At 41.6% G+C, this 20,683-nt stretch overlaps 1 protein-coding gene across 1 annotated transcript; it reads right to left on the bottom strand.

The window, feature by feature from the left end:
• Window positions 1–3,531: 3,531 nt before the first annotated feature.
• HPX (hemopexin) lies at window positions 3,532–13,206 on the bottom strand. Its single transcript, XM_044668791.1, has 11 exons — window positions 13,007–13,206; window positions 10,633–10,744; window positions 10,416–10,485; window positions 10,066–10,137; window positions 9,538–9,680; window positions 9,020–9,173; window positions 8,594–8,806; window positions 8,202–8,300; window positions 4,512–4,642; window positions 4,225–4,387; window positions 3,532–3,858 (listed from the first exon to the last, which is right to left on the bottom strand). Exons 1-11 carry the CDS (start codon window positions 13,204–13,206, stop codon window positions 3,632–3,634), a joined length of 1,584 nt encoding a protein of 527 aa, XP_044524726.1. The 3' UTR covers window positions 3,532–3,631.
• Between the last annotated feature and the right edge of the window lie 7,477 nt (window positions 13,207–20,683).

Below are 20,683 nucleotides of genomic sequence, written 5' to 3'. Positions count from 1 at the left end.
GAAAGAAAGAAAGAAAGAAAGAAAGAAAGAAAGAAAGAAAGAAAGAAGGAAAGAGGTAGAAAGAAAGAATTAGGGAAAAAAAGAGTTTACTAGGGCAACTAGTTGGCTCAGCGGAGAGAGCATCAAGCCTGGAGACAGGAAGTCCTGGGTTCAAATATGGCTTAGATCCTTCCTAGTTGTTTGACCCTAAGCAAATTACTTCCAATCGCATAGTCCTTACCACTCTTCTGCCTTGGGAACCACTTCTTAGTCCTAGGAAGTGAGGGCAGACCCTAGTTAAATCAAAAAACCACCCCCTGAATTCACACTGCAATTGATTGTAGAGAGACAGTAAGAGTTTTTAAAGGGGGTGCAATAGGTTTACAATATTCCAGGAACTCTACTAATTGCTGGAGATATACAGAAAAGCAAAATAAATAAATAAATAAATAAAAGTACTCTCTGCCCTCAGTGAGTGTATGTGTAAATGAGGGAGTCAACATGTAAATAATTAGGTACATACAAGATATATGCAGAATAGACAATAGGTAATCTGAAAAGGAAAAACATTAGCAGTTTGGGAAAACAGGAAAGATATGAAGAAAGTAGTATTTGGTCTGAGTCTTAAGAGAAATCAGGAAAACTAACAGACAAGGGTGAAATGTCAAAGTGTTGCAGTCATAGGAACAAAAGTACAGGGAAAAGAGATGAAGAATCCTTTTTGAGAAACTGCAAGGAGGTCTGTGTGATTAAACATGGAGTGCATGGAGGGAAGTTTATGTGAGTGCCTGAGTTCTCTCCTTTTGTGTTCTCAGCCCAAATTCAGTCTACTTTAAGGCATATGCATATGGCCAGCCCTAATGCATAATCTATGAAATGGCCCATGTCCCACCGAAATTCTTTTCCAAGTCAATGTGACCCAAAAGGACTACTCATTCTCATATATAGTTTGTAATATATTTATTCATTGGAAGGTACAAACTGAAACTTCCAAGCAGCAGCTATCTCCTTCCTCCACAGCCATCACTCCCAAAAAGATCTGCAATCTTAACCTTCTTTACCTAATCTCTTGACCAGATATTCACTACACAAGTCTCAGTGACTTTTTAGGAAGGATCTCTCCAGAACTCCATTTTCCATGTCTTATGCAGGAAGGATACTGCTTTACTGCCATCTAGCTCCAGCCTGGCAAACCAGGCAAAAGCTGCCTACTTTCAGCTCTCATAGTAACCAATCTCAACTCCTGTTAGCTAGCTGTGTCTGACACAAGTCACCTTAGCCAGGTGTCTACAAAGTTCGTCTGTGTCATCCCTGGTATCATCTGGTGTTGCTTCTCAGTTCTAGGAGGTGAGAGTAGGCCCCAGTAAAACCAAAAGAAAGACCCCTCCTGAACTGACACTGCAAGCACAGGCCTTTTATATATTGAGATAGTTTTTGCCTCTTATATCTTTTCCAGTAAAACAGACAACTTTCTCAAAATATCCCCCTTATAATGTTACATCAGAACAACCCCTGGATAGAGAGCATTGTAAGATATAAAATGAATAATTTCGATTATATTAAAATAAAAAGGGGTTTGTGCAAATAAAACCAATGCAACCAAGGTTGGAAGGGAAACAACAAACTGGGAAGAAAATTTTTATAGCAAATTTCTCTGATAAAGATCTCATTTCTCAAATATATAAAGAACTAAGTCAAATTCATAAGAATCCAAGTCGTTTTAATTGATAAATGGTCGAAGGATATGAATAGACAGTTTTCAGATGAAGGAATCAAAGTTATCAATAATCACATGAAAAATGTTCTTAATGTCCCTTGATTAGAGAAATGCAAATTAAAACAACTGTGAGGTATCATCTCACACCTTTCAGATTGTCCGATATGACAATAAGGGAAAATGATAAACATTGGATGAGATGTGGCAAAATTGGAACACTATTGCATTGCTGATGGAGTTGTGAACTAATACAACCATTCTGGAGGGCAATTTGGAGTTATGCACCAAGATCTATAAAAGAATGCCTAACCTTTGATCCAATAATACCACTCCTAGGTCCAGATCCCAAAGAGATTTTTTTAAAATGGGAAAGGACCTGTTTATACAAAATACTTACAGCTGCTCTCTTTGTGGTGGCAAAGATTAAGAAACTAAAGGGATGTCCCTCAATTGGGGAATGACTGGACAAATTGTGGTATACAACGATGATGGAATATTATTGTGCTATAAGTAATGATGAATAGGATGATTTTAGGAAAAGCTAGAAAGACCTACATGAACTAATGCAGAGTGAAATAAGCAGAACCAGAAAAACATGGTACAAAGCACAACAATATTGTGGAACAATCAAATGTGATAGACTTTGCTATTAACAGCAATACAATGATCCAGAACAATTCTGAAGAACTTATGAAAAAGAATGCCATCCACCTCCAGAGAAAGTACTGTTGGAATAAGAATGCAGATGAAAGCATATGATTTATCACTTGTTTATTTGGGTTTATGTTTTAGTATTTTGGTTTTATAACATCATTCACATACAAAAATGAAAAATGTGGAAACATGTTTTGTGTGATAATAATGTGTATAACCCAAAATGAATTGCTTTCTGGCTCTGAGAGTGGGGAGGGAAGGAAGGAGAGAGACAATTTGGATTATACAACTTTGGAAAAATTATGTGGAAATTTGTTTTAAAAGAACAGCCTCTGGCAACTGCCTTTGTTTTAAATGCCCCCAGACAATTAACATCCTCTTTTCTGATACTCTAAGGCATCCAAGGATGGCCAGAAAATGAAGGGGGAAACAACAGACACCAATGGCTAGTGGGGAAACTGCCATAGTCATGTGTTGTTACAGAGGTATGGACAGGCAGATGGATAAGTGGATGGCTGAGGGGATGGTAGGATGAAGGTATGGATAAATCAGTATATGAATGGATGGATGGAAGAATGGATGGATGGAGGAATAGATGGGCAGATTAGTCAGATGAGGAGTATTTGGATGGATTCATTGATGACAAGTAGTTGGATGGATGGAGGTAAATGTATAAATGAATGGACATGTAGGTGGTGTGTACAGATAAATGGACAACCAAATGAATGATCAAAGCATCATATTTCAGTCTAGAATGGTACACTGAGTTAATCTAGACCAATCCCTTACTTTACAGGTGAAGAAAACTGAGACACAAAAATTTAAGTGACTTTCCCACTTTCTCTACAAGAGTAGAATACCAAGGCATTCATATCTGAATTCTGTTTTCTTTACACTAATAATAGTAATATCTAAAAATTATATAGCATTTTAAGGTTTGCAAAACACCTTACCAGTATTTCATTTGATCCTCACAACACCCTTGTGAGGTTGATAATAAAATTATTACCCACATTTTACAGATAAGGAAACTTGAGTATGAGAGAAGCTAAGTGATTTGTCAAGGGTCACACTGGAGGCAAATATTGGAAATAGGATCAATACTCAGATCTTCCTGACTGCCAGTTCAACAATACTTAGCCAAATGATGGATGAATGGACAGATGAGTAGGGAACAAAGGTTCAGAATAATTTCTAAATTTTATTATGTAAAGGCATGGTTCTTATGAAAAGTCCCAGTGGGTCAGGGGATGAATAAGGGGAAAGTCTGACCAAATCTCCTCATTGTCTGCAATTCAGGAGTCTGGAGGCCACACTCTGGGGTGGAGGGGGGATTTTGGTAGTCCTGAGTTCCTCAGGATCTCGGTAACGGTATGCATTGGAGCCACTGACCACATAGAGCTCATGAGGTTTGCACAGAACTCCATCCACATGGTTATGGGGTATCTTAAACTCTGACCATGGATCCTTTCCACCTAGCATGAGGTCAAGCTGCCACATCATTCTCCCTGTGAGAAAAAGACCAGTCATCCCATCAGCTCTATTAGAGGCTCCTCTCTGTCTTGGAAGATCCCACTATAACCCAGGAGATGATATTGCAGCCCAGGGGACTGGGCCATAGCTTAGGAAAAACCTATCTATATCCCATAGAAGGCCCCTATATAACCCTGAAGACCCTACCACATTGAAGAAGAGCCTGTCGCCACCTGGCACAGCCTGGCTTCAAGGAATCCCTGTCACATAGTTGACATAATTCTGACAAAGTCCCAGAGAATCTGAGATATTATGGAAGAAGTTATTTTACCCCACTCCTCCAACTACTACATATATATACATACACACCCCAGTAGTTCCCTGTCTACCCAAGCCCTCACCAGAGATAATGTAGAGCTGTGATGAGTTAGGGCAAGTGAAGGCAGCATCCACAGAAGAAAGGTAGATTCCATGTGGGCTTCCCAGCTCCTTGTGCAATTTCCGAGGATACCCATCCACTAGGCGGTAGCCCCCCTCTGTCAGGAAGATGTAGATCTGGGTGCCCTGTAGAGATTGACAAATTGGTGCAATGTAGAAAACTATAAGGACAACTATATGTCCCTCTGACCCTCCCTTTGTGTCTTTTTGACCTTCCTCAATTCTCCCTCTGCCTTCTTATAGCCAATACCTCAATCAGGTAGAGCTTTTTCTCCCAAGAGAAGGCAGCATCCACACTCGATGGTCCCTGTGGCCAGTGGTGTGCAATGGGCCAACTGTGCCAGCCATCCCTCCCTGAGTCCAGACGCCAGTAACTGGAACCTTCAGGGAATATCCATAGGAGGAAAAAAAGATATACAAGATCATAGGTATGACATATGAGAGGATATGGCATAGTAAGGACACTGGGGATATAATGGATATGAATAAGGGCACATACAGAGTGGAAAAGCATTTATTAAGCACTTCCTTTGAAGGCAATATGCCAAGTGGATGGGGAGCCAAATGACATGGGGGACAAGAGGATGTAAGAGGATACGAGGACTACAGGCTGACATGGAGATCACGAAGACAGAGGGATACAGAGAACAAATGGGGAATAGACAAAAACATCTGCTGATGCAGGGGTAGTACAGAATCACAGAATCTCAGAGTTGGAAAGGACCTCATAGTCCAATGCATGCTGAAATAAGCATTCCTTCCAGTTGGCCAGCCAGCTCTTGTTTGAAAATCTCTACTGTGGAGGAATCTCTTACCTCCTGAGGAAGCTCATTATACCTTTGGATAGCTAGATGACTCCACTGGACTTAGAATTGAAAGACTTGAGTCTGAATCTCGACTCGCTTAGCTATGTGACCCTGGGCAAGTCACTTAACTAATGTCTACTTTAGTTTCCTCATCTGTAAAATGTGGATAATAAAGCACCTACCTCTTGGGGTTGTTGTGAAAATCAAATGAGATAACATCAGAGTAGGTCAGGTAGGTGACTCAGTAAGTTGAGAGACAGGAAGTCCAGGGGTTCTAATCTGGCCTCAAACACTTCCTCACTGTGTGACCCTGTTTGCCTAGTCCTTACCAAATTTCTCTCTTGGAATCAATACACAGTATTGAATCTAAGATGGAAAATGAGGGTTAAAAAAAGAGAGAGATGACATCATAGCTCTTTGCAAACTTTTTAAAGCCCTAGATAAGTGCTACCTAATTATCGCTCTACTTGTTAGGAATCTTCCCAAACTCAACCCTAAATTTTCTTCTTCTCTACTTATTCAACTGCTCCTATTTCTACCCTCTCTAGTAGTCCCAATATGGAATGATCCGGCTAAAGAGGTAGTGAGTACCCCATCGCTATAGATATTCAAATGGATGCTAAATAATCACTCTTTGGAGATGCTATAGGGAGTATTCTTAATCTGTTTTGGGAGAGGTACCTGTAATTCTGGAACCATGAATCTCTGGACTTTCCTTGGCTCTATCTCTAAAATTAGTAGAAAGACTCTTAGAGAATCTCCTCCAGTCTCCCTGGAGATTGGTGTGTTCTTCCCTGATGAAACAGTTGCTTTGATATTTTGGCCTCTGCCCAAGGGAAACTAAGGCCAAGAAAAATCTATATCAGACTGCTGGATCACTTGGATTAGTTAGAATCTAGTTTTTCAGGAAACATTATCCTGGAGTCTCTGATTCTAACAAAAGACTTTGGGACAGAGGCTGGAATATGAAGGTTAGGGTTAACGGATGGATGGGGCTTCCTTACGGAAAATTGCTTCCCAATGGAGAAGGTTGGCAACAATCTAGAAAAGATCTCTTCTGTGGTATAATTAGAAGGGCATTGAATTTATAGTCAGAAAACCTGGGTTCAAATTATTGTTCACTCAAATTTTCAATTTTGGCTTACTCTTCATGACCCCACTTGGGATTTTCTTGGCAAAGGAACTGGAGTGGTTGGCTATTTCCTTCTCCAGCTCCTTTTATACATGAGGAAACAGAGACAAATAGAGTTAAGTGACTTGTCCAAAATCACACAACTAGAGTCTGAGGCCACATTTTAACTCATAAAAATGATTCTTCCTGATTTCGAGTCCAGTGCTGTATCCCCTGTGCTACCTAGCTATCAGGATTCAAATTATAGCTCTGCTAATTAGAGTGGTACAATAGAAAGTATGGATTTAGAGTCAACTGAACTAGTTCAAAATCTGTTTCTTCAACTACTTGCCTCTATGACTTTGAACATGTCCCTTAAATTCTCTGGGCCTCAGTTCCCTCATCTGTAAAATTAGAGGATTGTGCTAGATGGTTTCTAAGATCTTTTTAAATCTGTGCCCTATGTGTCCTCTCTGTATGGCCCTACAGAAAAAATCTCACTTCTCTCAACTTCATTTTCTTCATCTATAAAATTGAAGGGAAGGAGAGAAAGAATTGGACTCAGTGCCCACTTAGGTCCCTTTCAACTCTAGACCATCAGATCTAGCATCTCATTTGGTGCCCTGATTTGAGGAAAACTGGAACAAAGGAGTCTTTCATAGCATAAGAGGTCAAATTGAGAATAAAGTTTGGCCTTCAGGAATTGTTAGCAGCCACAATTGCTGACTTTTTATTCACATACTCAAGGTGAGGAATGAGAATATAGGAAATAAAACAATCTGCCTTTTTATGTCTAAAGTTAAGAGTAGAAAAGCTGAATTCTAGTCAAGGCCTGGGAGAGTTCCAGGCTCCCCTCTGAAACATCAAAGGAGCATATGCTGTTCGAGCTAGAAAGACCTTATATATCATCTAGTACATTTTCCCCAGCCCAATCCCTACCACTGTTATTTTATCCCTGAAGAAACTGAAAGAAAAGACTTGCCCAAGGTCACAGAGAAAATACTTGAAGTAAGATTCAAAGTCAGGTCTTGTGACACCAGAGACAGTGTTCTTTTCTAATCTCTGTCCCGTAGGATCTTATGGATTCCCTAAGTGGGTATGTTACCTCCCCTATTGGGCTCATAGCAAGTAGGTAGTGGGGAAAGGGTTCTGGGGATAGAAAGGCAATCCTTTATCTCTGCCCTGAAAAGGGAGACTACATGAGGCTTGGGTAGGATGCTCATGAGATGAGAAAGATGAAGCAGAGAGAAAGCCAAGAGCAGAAAAAGCTTAGCTCAGAGAGAAATGTCTTCTCTAGGACTAAGAGCTTCTCTGTCCCATGACAGGTAGGAAGGATCTGCTATTCTTCCCCTAGTTGTCCCTGAAAGGCTCGAGAAGTAGACTCTCGAGAAACCTCAGGAACCAGGCCTGTGCTGAACGAGGAGCCATTTGAGGCTGAGTCCTAGAAGAAGAGAACTCAGAAGGAAGTGTTTTTGGAACCCACAGAGAGTGATAACTCAGAAAGGAGTGACTAATCTCTGACCTCTTTGGAAACAAAGAATGAACATGGGGAGCTAGTCCTAAATCAAACTGTTCTCCCAGTGGCATAGGGTCTGGCGTCCCTAAGGAAATAGGGAGGATATGTGGAAGACTGAATCAGAAAGGGACATAAAAGACTTTTGGCAGGACACAAGTAGGGCATAAGTGGGACACATAGCATGGATACAATGAGAAAGTGGCAAGAAATTGGGTTGGGGATGAAAAAGTTCCACAGCAAAGTATCCTGGGGAATTAAGAGCTAGAAGAGGGGTCCTAAGGATAAGAGATGGATTCCAAAGATGGGGCAGGGCCTAGAGAAGTGTTGGACTTAGTAATAGGCAAGAAGATCCTTCAAATAAGGGGGAGGCCCAGGAATTAAGGATCCTAGCAATAGCAAGAGGGTCAGGGATGTACTATGAGTCTCTAAAATAACAAAGGGGGCCAGAAATGAGAAAGGAGTCCTGAGGGAGGCTTGCATTATCAAGGACCAAGGTTCATCTCTTACCCTTGAAGCCATATGTGGCACCATGGTCATCAGAAACAAAAGCAGAGAATACAAAATCCGGGCTGCAAGGGGTGACAGATGCATTCCCACGTCCATGACCTGAGTAGCAGAGGAGGAAGTCACATATGTGCAGGGATCAGTTTGAGATTCAAGGTGAGTACTGGAGATTTCTTGGGAACTTTGGGGTGAAGGGGGGGATAAAGACAGCCTGAGGCTGGAACAAGGAGGGGTGCTGATGAGGTCATAGAAATAATAGGACCAGATGAAGTCACAGAGGTCAAAGGTTGTGAGGACCAAGAGAAAACAAAGAGGTCATAGGGTCAGCGAATCAGGTGTGTAGGAGTCAGGGAAGATCATAGGGTCATGGGGAATAACAATATGTAATTTCATACCTCTCCCAGGGCATCTCATGAAGTAATCTCGGATATCACGGGGATAATTCTGGGGTACCAACCCTGTCACAGGGTTAAACCGTTGGAATTTGCTGCCCTGGAAGCAATAATAGCGACCAAGCCAGCGCAGGGCTGAAGAGCATTCATTCAGGTCGTGCCACATCCGTTCCTTCACCATTCCAGTGCCCAGGTCCAAGAACCATGTCCGGTTACCTACAAGTCCCAAACCCCAGCACATCTGTCAGAGATGCCCACCAGAACCTGTCAGAGGCATCACTGTTTCTTCTGTCTGTCAGAGATACCCTCCTACATCTATTAAGATCATTCCCATATCTGTTACTAACATCTCCTAAAATGAGACAGGTCCTTCCTCAGACCTCTCTCCTATGTCTGTCAACTTCTTCAGACCCCACTCCCCAAACCAACCTTGGAAGAAGAGAATCCCCTCATCCTGGCACTCCCCAGGGTGACACTCCACAGTTGCATCCAGCGGTGATGGGATTCCAGGGAATTCTTTCTGGAGGAGTCTTGGGTACCCAGACTTCAGCTTCCCAGCTACATACACCCAGACCTTGTTACCCTGACACACACATATAAATACACACACAAATACCTTAGCCTGGATGTGTATCCTTACACCTTATGCCCTCCCTTCCATGTATACACATTCTCTCTCTCTTTCTCTCTCTCTCTTCCCCCCTCACTCTCTCCTTTTTTTCCACACACACACATTAACACACACACACACACACACACACACACACACACACACACACTCCTCTTCACTGTTTCCATGAGGGCACTGCTAACTCAGATGGACCTGGCTGGAGAGAGGCTCTTTTTAAAAATTCTCTCCTCTATTCCTGTTAGTTTTCATTCCCTGTGGTTCTCCCAGCTTTCCCTTCTCTTCTCTTCTTTGCCCCTCCTCCTCCCATCAACTCTACCTTGATCAAATATACACCATCATGAAACCCAGGCTTAGCCTTGTGATGCAGACGGAAGGCAGCATCCACAGGGACCTCAACCTCTGGCCAGGTCTCTGAGATCAGCTCACGGGATCCATTGTGATTCTTCCATACAGACTCACCTGGAAGTGATAGGAGAGAAGGGAAGAACTCACATGGCATCCTAGAGCCTATCCCCAAGGGAGTCTCTCAAGATAAAAGTCCCAGGGATAGTTCAATTCTCAGGACAAAAAAAGCCCATCCATAGATGGATCACAACTCCACAAATTCCCTCTTGTCTTCTCCTGAGCACTTCATCTCTGTCTCCAAATTCCTAAATCTTTTATCTCTGATCCCCAAATAACTTCATCTTCATCAACCCAATCTCTAACCCTCAAATGCTCCTATCTCTGATTCCATCTTGGATCTACAAATACCAGTTTCACAATTGCTAACCACTCCAATCTCTAGCCTACCCCTAACATCTCCATCTCTTGCCTCCAAATGCCCCAGCCCTGATGCCCAAACCTTTGAAGAAAATCATGTTCCCAGTTTCATCCAAGGTTACTGCATCAAAACCCCAATCCTCAGAACAACGGCCTAGCAGGAGACAAAATTAGACATGAGGAATACAGTAAGATAGAGATAGGCATGGAGGCAGGAAGACAGACAGACAAGAACCTAGATAAAAAGAGGCCTAAATACACGGGTGTAATGATAGTCTTGGATAGACAGGTTGGAGGCATAAAAACTAGGACAGAGAGATAACTGGCAAATATGTAAAGAGACAACTAGATGGACATTCGAGTAGACAAAGCGACAGAGATCTGGAGAGACCTAGAAATGAGGACAGACAAACAGATACAGTATGCACTCACCAATTTCATCTGAGTGCTGGTCAGTCACATTTCCCCCTTCGGTTCCTGTCTGTAGCTTTGGGACCCTGGAGAGAGATCAGGGATCTTGAATCCTTCCCCACAGCTCCAATCCCTCTCCTCACATTTCATTTGCACCTTTTCCACCCTATTCTCTAGAAGACCCCCAATCAGGTATCCTTCCATGACTAGCTGACCCCCCTGGGCTGATTGTACTCACAGGGGGTGAGCAAGCACTGAAGGCCAGCACAGGCCAAGTACTATCAATATTCCCAGGGCCCCGGTCATGCTGGTGGCTGCAGAAGATGCAAGAGGGCAGTGAACGTGGAGCCCTGGGAACAATAAATAGGACAGATGAGATTACGACACCTCTGCACCCTCCCCCAATGCCCCTCAGTGCCCCTAACTTAAACATGCCCTCCTCCAGCCCCTCCCCAAGTCCGGGACAAGATCCGTGATTTCATCACTGTAAACAATGAGCTAAAACTGGGAAGCAGGGGCCTAGGTGATTCCTTGAAGTGACTTCTCTTCCCTACCTCCACCTGCCCCCCTCTCCACAAGGCTTCCCCATTTCCTAGGTATATTGTGAAAGTATGGGAATTCCATCATGGCCCTGTGTGTGAAAAAATGTTCCCTTCTCTTGGAGGGAGAGGAAAAAAGAACAGGAAGGGTAGGTTGACTGTCTGTTATAGAACGGTCAGTATTTGGTTTTAGGCTTGTTCTTAAAGGGTACAGGCTGTTGATCTACCCCAAGAGATTAGACACTGAAGAATGCCTTCATACAATGCCATGTTCTGGAGAATGTTTAACAAGTGGCTCTCCAAAATGTGGCCAGGACAGACTTTTAAGTTTAATCTTTATTATTAATATTGTCTCTATCGCTTTCTTAAATCGAGATAATCAACAAAACAATAAGTCAAACCTTGATTCCTAGCAGTCCTGAGGTATAAACATTCACACTGGGCATTTAACAATTAGCTGGCTCCAGGCATACCTCTACCTTCATGAGATCGAGGTTTCCAAAGCACCCTCAGAAGACTGGTGTGTACAGGGTGGCTTCCAGGAGCTAGGATATATCAGATGCCTTCAGTGGGTCCCGAACACCCTTTGAATAAAGAATCCCTTGGTTGACGTCTCATGTTTCTCTCTCTGAAGGGAGAGTGGCAAAGGGACTCAGCCTGCTCAACAGGTTTTAGAAACATCAGGTGGCATAGAATTAAGGCATAAGATAAGAGCCCTTTGTGAGTTGGTAGGATTAGGGAGGGATTTTTATAGGTTTTTCTCCTGTAATTTGTATGAACAATATGGAGAGAAATGGGTTAGCTGATGCTATAGTTTGGTAGTTTCAGAACTGGTGGAGTGATCATAAAAAATAATCATTAATGTATTGAAAGTCCACCTATGGGGAAATCTCTAGCGGAGTGCTAGGAATCTGTCTTTGATCCCATTTTGTTAAATATTGGGGACAAAGCGGAGGTTACCAATGACTTAAATCGGTGGTATCAAACACAAATATAAAGAGAGTACCTCAAACCTAGAATAGTGTGCAAAGAAGCTCAGATACCTGGACAAGTCATTTAACCCCAAAGAAGCTCAAATGTTAAGGAGGGCCCATTATGCTATAGTTGCAAAGAAATAGATTTAGTATGACCTTATGGAAAATATCCTAAAAGTTAGAGATTCTCCAAAGTAGAATGAGCTGTTTCAAGAAACAGAAAGTTCCCCCTCCTCCTAGATGTCTTCAGGTGATCCTGATTAGAGGTGTTTAGAATCAGGCAATTAGAGAGGATTTTGTTTAATCATAGGCTGGATTCAGAGATGGCCTCTGAGATCTCTTCAAACTCAAACTATCTGTGTTCATTTCTGGGTGCCACCCTGTAGGAGGAAAAAACTAAAACATCTTGATATACAAGGTTCAGTTAAAAGAACTGATGATGTCTAAATTGGAGAAGAAAGGAATTAGGGGAGCATAATGCATGTCCAAGTTTTTGCAGGTGTATCATGAGAGAGAGGTTAAATTTCTTCTATTTTAATCCCAAAAGGTGGAATTCGGAATACTAGGAGGAAGTTACTAAGAAATAACTTTGTTTCAATGTAAGAAAAAACATTTGTTATTGCAGTGTGTTGTATTGGAATGAGGTCAGAAGACTTGCATTTGCATCCTGCCTTACACACTTAGTCTCTGTGTGGACTTAGATAGGATCCTTAAATCCTCTGCACCTCAGTTTCTCCACCTGAAAATGAAAATAATCCTTTCCCTATTTGCCCCCATAGATTGCTATAAGGAAAGTACTTTGTAAATGTTATGGAAATGTAAGCTATTACTATGCCAATTTGAATTGCAAAAATGAAATTAGTTGCTTTGGGAGGTAGTAGGATCTATCTTATTAGAGGTCTTGAGGCAATTGCATGACTGTACTCCACACCTAGAAACATGGGAATAAAGGCATGGGGCATATCCAGATGAGGGGAAATGAATGTTTTATCCAGTCACTCTGCCTCTTAGTTTCCTACATTTTCTTCAAAACTCAGCTCAGGTCCTACTTCTTCAGAAGGCCTCTCTCAATCTTCCCGTTCCTTCCCCATGAGATTACCTTTCACTTACTCTGTGTCTCCTTGACCTCTCTGAAGCCTTTGACACTATTGAAACCATCTTCTCTTCAGCTTTTTGGGACAGTCCTCTCTCCTGGTTCTCCTCCTGCCTATCAGATTGTTCCTTCTCAATCTCCTTTGCTGGCTTCTCATTCAGATCACATCCTCTAACCACAGGGTCTGTCCTAGGTTCTCCTCTCATCCCTCTACATCACTTTACTTGGTGATGTCATTAGCTCCCATGGACTTAATTCCTTAATGTGGGTGATTCTCCAATCTACCTATTTTGCTCTATCTTCTCTGCTGATCTCCAACTACCTTTTAGACATCTCGAACTGAATACCTAGTAGACATCTTAAACTACCGTTTTCAAAACAGAATTCATTCCCTCCTACCCCCAACCTTCCCACCCATCCCAACTTTCTAACTTCCACATTACCGTAGAGATTAACATGATTAACAACATTCTCCCAATCCCTTGGGCCTACAATCTAGATGTTACCCTCAACTCCATGCAATTTCTACCCTCCCATATCCAATCCGTTACCAATTTCTATTGGTTTCATCCTATTAGCATCTCATGAATATGCCTCCTTCTCTTTTCTAACACTGCCACTATTCTGGTGTGGGTCCTCATTGCCTTATTATTGCAATATCTTGCTGATGGATCTGCCTATTTTCAGTCTCTTCCTACTCTATTCCATCCTCCATTCAGCCCTCATAGTGATTTTCTAAAGCACAGGTCTAACTATGTCTTAGTCCTACTCAATAAACTCCAGTGGCTCCTTATTGCCTCCAGGATCAAACACAAAATTCTTTATTTGGTAAATCAAAGCCCTTCATAACCTAGATCCCTCCTACTTTTTCAGTCTTCTTACACTTACTCTTTGATGCAAATTCTTTGATCCAGTGACGCTGACTTTCTGGCTTTTCCACAAACTAGATAGTCCTCTCTTTATTCTGGGTATTTTCTCTGGCTAGCCTCCATATCTGGAATGCTCTCCCTCTTCCTCTCCATCTATAGACTTCCCTGGCTTCCTTTAAATCTCAGTTAAAATTCTATCTTCTACGAGAAGCTTCTTCCAACCCCTCTTAATTCTAGTGCCTTCCTTCTATTAATTATTTTCTAATTCTTGTATATTTAACTTGTTTGTATGTATTTATTTGCTTGTTTTCTTCCCATTACACTGTGAGCTTCTTGAGGGCAAGGTCTGTCTTTTGCCTCTCTGTTTCCTAGTATGTAGCACAGTGCCTGGCAACTAGTAGATGCTTAATAAATTTTTATTGACTATATCTATGTTGTTTCCTCCTTGGAATCTCCTTTGGGGCAGAAAATATTTTTATCTTCTTTGTATCCCCAGGACTTAGCACAACACCAGAGGGTACATTGTAAGTGTTGATGAATGCTTATTGATTGCCAAAAAGATAATCTATTGGATGTATTGTAGAGTGAACTCTTGTTCATGTATGATTTGGACTAGATATTTTCTGAGGTTCTTTCCATATCTGTAATTCTGTGAATGTAACTTAGAAAAAACTACATGGTATTCAAGCTGAAGGAGAAAAGGGAAAGAAAGAGGGTCTCACCTCCAGGAATGGTGAGAAAGTATGGCATAATACATAGAGCACAGGTTCTTTAAAAAACAAACAAAAAACAACCCTTACCTTCTGTCTTAGAATCAATAAGTATTGGTTCCAAGGAGGAAGAACAGTAAGTGCTAAGCCAGTCATGGTGAACTTTTTAAAGACTGACCCACCCTCAGAGAACATGTGCTGTGCTCTGTGGCATGTCCTGTCTGCCTTACTCCACAGAGGGGAGGGAGGAAGCATTCCCATTGGGTTGCTAGGCAGAGGGGTGGGTAATGTGGAAAACTGTCATCAGGCTTGGTGGAGAGGGATAAGAGAGTAGCTCCACCAGATTTCTTCTATCTTTATAGAAACAAACTTTTGGGGGAGTGCGTGTGCCCACCAAGAGTGCTCTGTGTGCCATATTCGGCACCTATGCTACAGATAGGCTAGGGTCAAGTGACTTGCCTAAAATCACACAGCTTAGAAGTGTCCACCTAGCTGCCCCAAGCTTAGGTTCATAACCTGAGGTCAATGGATAGATTTCATAAGGGTCTATGAACTTGAATGAGAAAAAATAAAATTACATCTTTATTTTCACTAAACCGAATGTAGGATTTCCTTTAGCTATGAATTTACTCGATAATCATTATTCTAAGAAATATATGAATTTAATATAAATTTATTCTCCCCCCCCCCATTCTATTTGAAAACCCATTTTGATCAAGTCAACCCTACCATTTGACTGGGCATGCACTGATACTATGGAAGGATGCCAGAGGTCTCATGGCTCCCTGTCCCTCAGAAGAAGATGGCCCCAAATTCCATGTGACTCCTGTCGTTTGGAAAACTTGGCTCTGACCCAGACTGAAGTCAAGTCTGTTCAACCAGAGAGACATAGAAAGAGTGACATCGTTGGCCTAATAAGAAAGGGGACAGACGAGATCCTCTGTGTTTTCAGGGCTGGAGAGTCTTGTGAGTGGATCTACTTTTGAGTGATCAGGTTTCTCTCTCTCTCTCTCTCTCTCTCTCTCTCTCTCTCACTCGCTTTTACTAATAAATAATAATAAATTAATTTCCATCTCCAGGGAATTTGAATCATAACAGAACTGAGGAATCCAGGTGACACATAACCTGGAAAAAGGAAGATCTGAACTCAAATCCAGCCTCAGAATCTTATTAATTGTGTGACTTTGAGCAAGTCACTTAACTTGTATTTGCCTCAGTTTTCTTATTTGTAAAATGAGAAAAACAATAATACCTGCCTCTCAGGGATTTCTGTGAGCATAATATAAGGTATTATTCATAAAATGCTTTGCAACTATATAAGTGCCACCTGTTTCAAGGCTCCACCAGGCTGCCAGGGGAATCTATACCTCAACAAAAGTTAAAAACTCCCTACCTACAGGGCCAGTTAGTCTTGGAATTGGGAAGACCTGGACTAGCTCTTATTTCTGACGCTTAATATCACTAGCTTGCACACATCACTTCATTTGCAAAAGACATTAAAAGGTCTTCATAGCTCCTTCCTCATCAGGCAGCTGAAATCTGCTTAAAAGAGATCATGTAAATAAGATGCTTTGCAACATCTAAAGCACAATATAAATGGTAGTTGTTATGGTTAACAGAAAGAAGCAGAAGTGGGTAAATGGATAATCAGTCCTCTGACACTTCCCCTCCCCATCTCTATTCCATCCCATTCCCATCCCCCCACTCCTACCCCCAAGCTCTCTACTTTCTCTCTCTCTCTCTCTCTCTCTCTCTCTCTCTCTCTCTCTCTCTCTCTCTCTCTCTCTCTCTCTCACACACACACACACACACACACACACACACACACACACACACACACACACACACACACACACTCCAGTGAGCCAAACCAGTTAAAGACTGATTTAGATTAAGAACCTTGCACTAGGGGTCAGAGATCAGTGGGTGGAAAGTACAGAAGAATAGGAATACAGAGGGATCATTGTACCAAAGGGGCAGGGTGCTCCTGGGATTAATCCACATAGGATCTGAGTCCATGGGAAGCTGAGGCTCTCACTGGGACCTCATCCCAGGGCAACCTTCATATCTGCCTTTCCCTTTCCTTAGGGTTCCCTTTCCTTGGGCAGTAACACTCCTACCCCCTTCTGCACACCAAAATACCACCTGCTAAAGGAGAAAGAACCCTCTGCTGGAATCAGGAGACCTGAGTTCTAATTTTGGTTCTTGCTCCTGATTTGCTATATAATATTAAGCCTCTTCCTTTCTCTGTGACTTAGTTTCTTCATTTGTAAACTAATATATGAATGTATAAGGAATGAATGAATGAAAAAGTATTTATTAAGTGCTTACTATATGGCAGGTACTGTGCTGAGCCCTAGGGATAAAAATACAAGTAAGAGTCTCTGCCTTCAAGGAGCTAACACATTCTAAGATAGGAAGGCAACATTTAGAGAGGACTGGTAGTCGGGGAAATGTATTTTGGCCAGGAAAGTCAAAGAGATGGAGTCACAGGCAATCGATTAACTTGTCCGAGAATGGTAGTGTTAGTTTGATTACTATTCTCAGAGGTGGTGTTGGAAGGGGGAGGAGGGAGGAAGAGAAGAAGGAGAGGAGGGGGATGGAATGGAGACTGTATTAAAATTGTATCTCATTTTGGTCCCCCTAACCACCATCCTCTTCTAGATAGTGCAGAGGGTAAATTTATAAGTAGCCAGTAGAAAGTAACAATAGCAAGAAGTCAGATTGCAAAAGGCAATCCAGAAGTCTCTTACAGACGGGTGCTGGAGAACAAAGGAGCATAATGGTTACTTGCAAAGTGTATCACAAATTAAAAGTCACATCTGTAGACTATGTGCTAAATCAGGAAAAGCCAGCTAGATCTTTGGTCCTACTAACTGCCCACAGTCTGTAAACCTCAGATAATCAGCAATGATTCCCAAAGTGGGTGCCACCGCCCCCTGCTGGGTGCTGCAGCAATCCAGGAGAGTGGTGATGGTCACGGGTGCATTTATCTTTCCTATTAAAATTTTTAAAAAATTAATTTCCAGGGGGCTAAGTAATATTTTTTCTGGAAAGGGGGTGGAAGGCCAAAAAAGTTTAGGAACCACTGATCCATAGTAAGACCAGCAGAACACCAGATGTTGCTGTTAATTTCAAAATGAGGTGGATTTTTTAGAATAGATTCTTAGTATCAGTTCCAAGGCAGAAGAGTGGCAAGAGCTAGGCAAGTGGGGTTAAGTGACTTGGCCAGGGTCACACAGCTAGGAAGTGTCTGAATCTAGATTTGAACCCAGGACCTCCTGTCTCCATGCCCAACTCTCTATCCACTGAACCACCTAGCTCAAAGGTGACATATATAAGAGTTATTCTGTTCCCCACCAAAACCCTATAAAAATGAAACCCCACAATCCTTTCCTTTGAGTACTCTTCCATCTCCTAAGGGTCCACACTGCTGTAAATGACTCTCCTCTTCCCCATTTTCTTCTCCTCACTGCCTACCTTCCTCCACCAGCCCATTCTGATCCCCACAATCCCTCTGAACACACCCTACTTACCATTCCTCTCTCCTGCATTGTTTGCCCCATACCCTCTGTGCTTGATTAAAGTGTGATTGAAACATTACTTTCTGCTGTGATCATGGTCTTTTCTGGCAAATATCCAGAGAAATGGATATGCTTCCCCCATTCCACTCAGAGGTATCCCCTTGCGGTTCCATTCTCTTATTCAATGAATAATTCCATACATTAATTAGCTGTTCAGAGGGACTGGTTCCAGGCAAAACAAGATAAATGTTCAGGAATATTTAAGTCCAATGAACTAATTTTAGAGAAGGTGAGTGACTTATACAAGACCATATAGCTAGTTAATAGCAAAGCAAGGACTAAAATATAGGTGTCCTGACTCCTTACTCAGAGTTTATTAGAGATTATATTCTATGATTCAACATAAGCAAACAAGCACCTCTTGTGATCACTCACTAATTTTTCACCTGTGGACATTTCTTTATCTTATCCAACTCCAATTACAGTTTCATAAAAATCAAAATTGGTCAATGAGTTCACTCTGCAACATTATAGGTCTTTGGTTTTTTGCCAGATCCCCTCCCTAATTTCTTTTTTATTGAAAATAATTGGGATCATTTCAATGAGAATTTTGTTTTTGAGAGCTTCGTCTTCATCTTGGATCGGCCTTCCTTTGAGAGTTTAATTCCATAGAAATCGTACTTTTCCTGTCTTTCAACTCTTTGTCCTGTCTTTCAACCTTTAGACTAAGAGCCAATTTCATTAAATTCAACAATATTCACAACGTGGTTATTAAGTGCAAGGTACCATATTAGGGGCTGTCTTCAGAAGACAACTGGATAGTTGGAATTCCTTGTCACTACCAAATTCTACTTCTAACCAGGTTTGGGATCTGTTTGAGAAACTAATCATCCTTCTCCTCCTTCAAGTCAGGTGATCTGTAGTGTATTCTTACCGCAATACAGTTTCTCTTTCTCTCTCCTATGAGCTTCATGTGAAACCTCTTCATCAGGCTCTCTTCTCAGGTTCCTAAATTTCCATATAGTTCTGTATCTCTTTGATATACTCAATGAAACTACTCCATTGCCAATTCTATATTTCATCTTAGAGTTTCTGATAGACAAATGGGGGGTGGGGGTTTTGACAAAAATGTAGTCTGATGTATACACTAAGCATTAAGGAAAAAGATTTCAAAGACTTGAGAAATAGAATAAACAGGATCCTATGACCTAAGACTCTAAAAAGGAATTTGGCTCAAGAGGAATGGAAAATGCAAACAGGATGAAAGGATGATTAACCAGCATCAGAAATGTTAACCTAGTTAGATCCAAAGTACTTATGAATAAATCAATCCCTCCCTTACAAGAGACATTTAGTGAAGTGTCTTAGGGATCTGGCTTAGGGATCAGCCTTATGCTGCCCAAAGTTTTTGTCAGTGGCTTGAAGGAAGGAATAGAAAGCATAATTATCAAGTTGGCAGATAACCCAAAGCAGGAGAGATGACTATCATGTTGGATGACAGTCAAGATCCAAAAGAGTCTTGACAAGTGTACATATTTATTTTTCATACACTGTATTAATTCTTGTATCAAGGCCCTAGGTTAGAAAGGCCCCAGTCAATTCCTATAGTTTAGAGAAAATTCCCATGCAACAGGGTTTTGGATCATAAATATCATCCAATCTACAAATGTTTATATTCTCTTTGTTCTTAGGAATTCCAAGGAATGTGTTTTCCTTTCACAAAATCTGACCAGCAGGCAAAAGAGACAATGATTCTTTTCTAGCCCACTGACTTCCATCACAGGGGATGAGGATGAGGAGTAAACCATCTCCTAATTAGCTATTTACTAATAAGAGGTGTCTTGGGAGGAGCCAAATGTCTTCAAGGATGTCTTCAACGGAGGAGCTGAATAATGAGCTCTCTAGAGAGTAGATAGATGTCTGAACCAGGAGAGAGTCTCTTGGTTGTGGACAGAATCATTTGACCACTTTAGTATGTCTTGACTAGTCAATTAATAAATTATTTTAAATTTGAAAAATATTGCTTCTGGAGATTTTCAGTCACACAAGGTAGTATGACAGAATCAAATCAAATGTATGTCAGTACTCTGAGGATCAGTGATTTTGTCAGCCATGGGACCAGTTTGTGCCCTCAAGGAGATTACATTGGGAGGGGCTAAGGGGGGGGGAACAAAAGAATGCATCACTTTCTGGTGAATAACCTCACTGAACTTTTCCAGGTCAGTCTTCAGAAAACAGATACCTACCCTGTTGCTAGGACCATCCTTGAAGCCTTCCCAGACTGGTAGGCCCTTTCAAAACATGAGTTTTGCCAGGGTAGCCTTTGAAAACTAAAAGCCAGTGCTATACCACAAATAAGGAGTCAGAGATATTCAGGGGAGTAATGATAATAATAATTATTTCCATTTCTATAATACTTTATGGTTCACAAAACTCCTCACTCACAAACCCTTTGAGTTAACAATGGAAGGGAAATGACCTGCCTGAGGTTACCTACTTAGTAGTTAGAAGCCTGGGCTTCTAGATCTTGTGACTCAAGGTCTAGTAATCTTTTCCTGACACCTTGATGCTTAATGGACC

This window comes from Gracilinanus agilis, chromosome 3, assembly GCF_016433145.1.
Source record: "Gracilinanus agilis isolate LMUSP501 chromosome 3, AgileGrace, whole genome shotgun sequence".
In the NCBI taxonomy this organism is placed as follows: domain Eukaryota; kingdom Metazoa; phylum Chordata; class Mammalia; order Didelphimorphia; family Didelphidae; genus Gracilinanus; species Gracilinanus agilis.
Note: the sequence above shows the minus strand (reverse complement) of the source record. Positions and strands in the feature narration are given on the sequence as shown.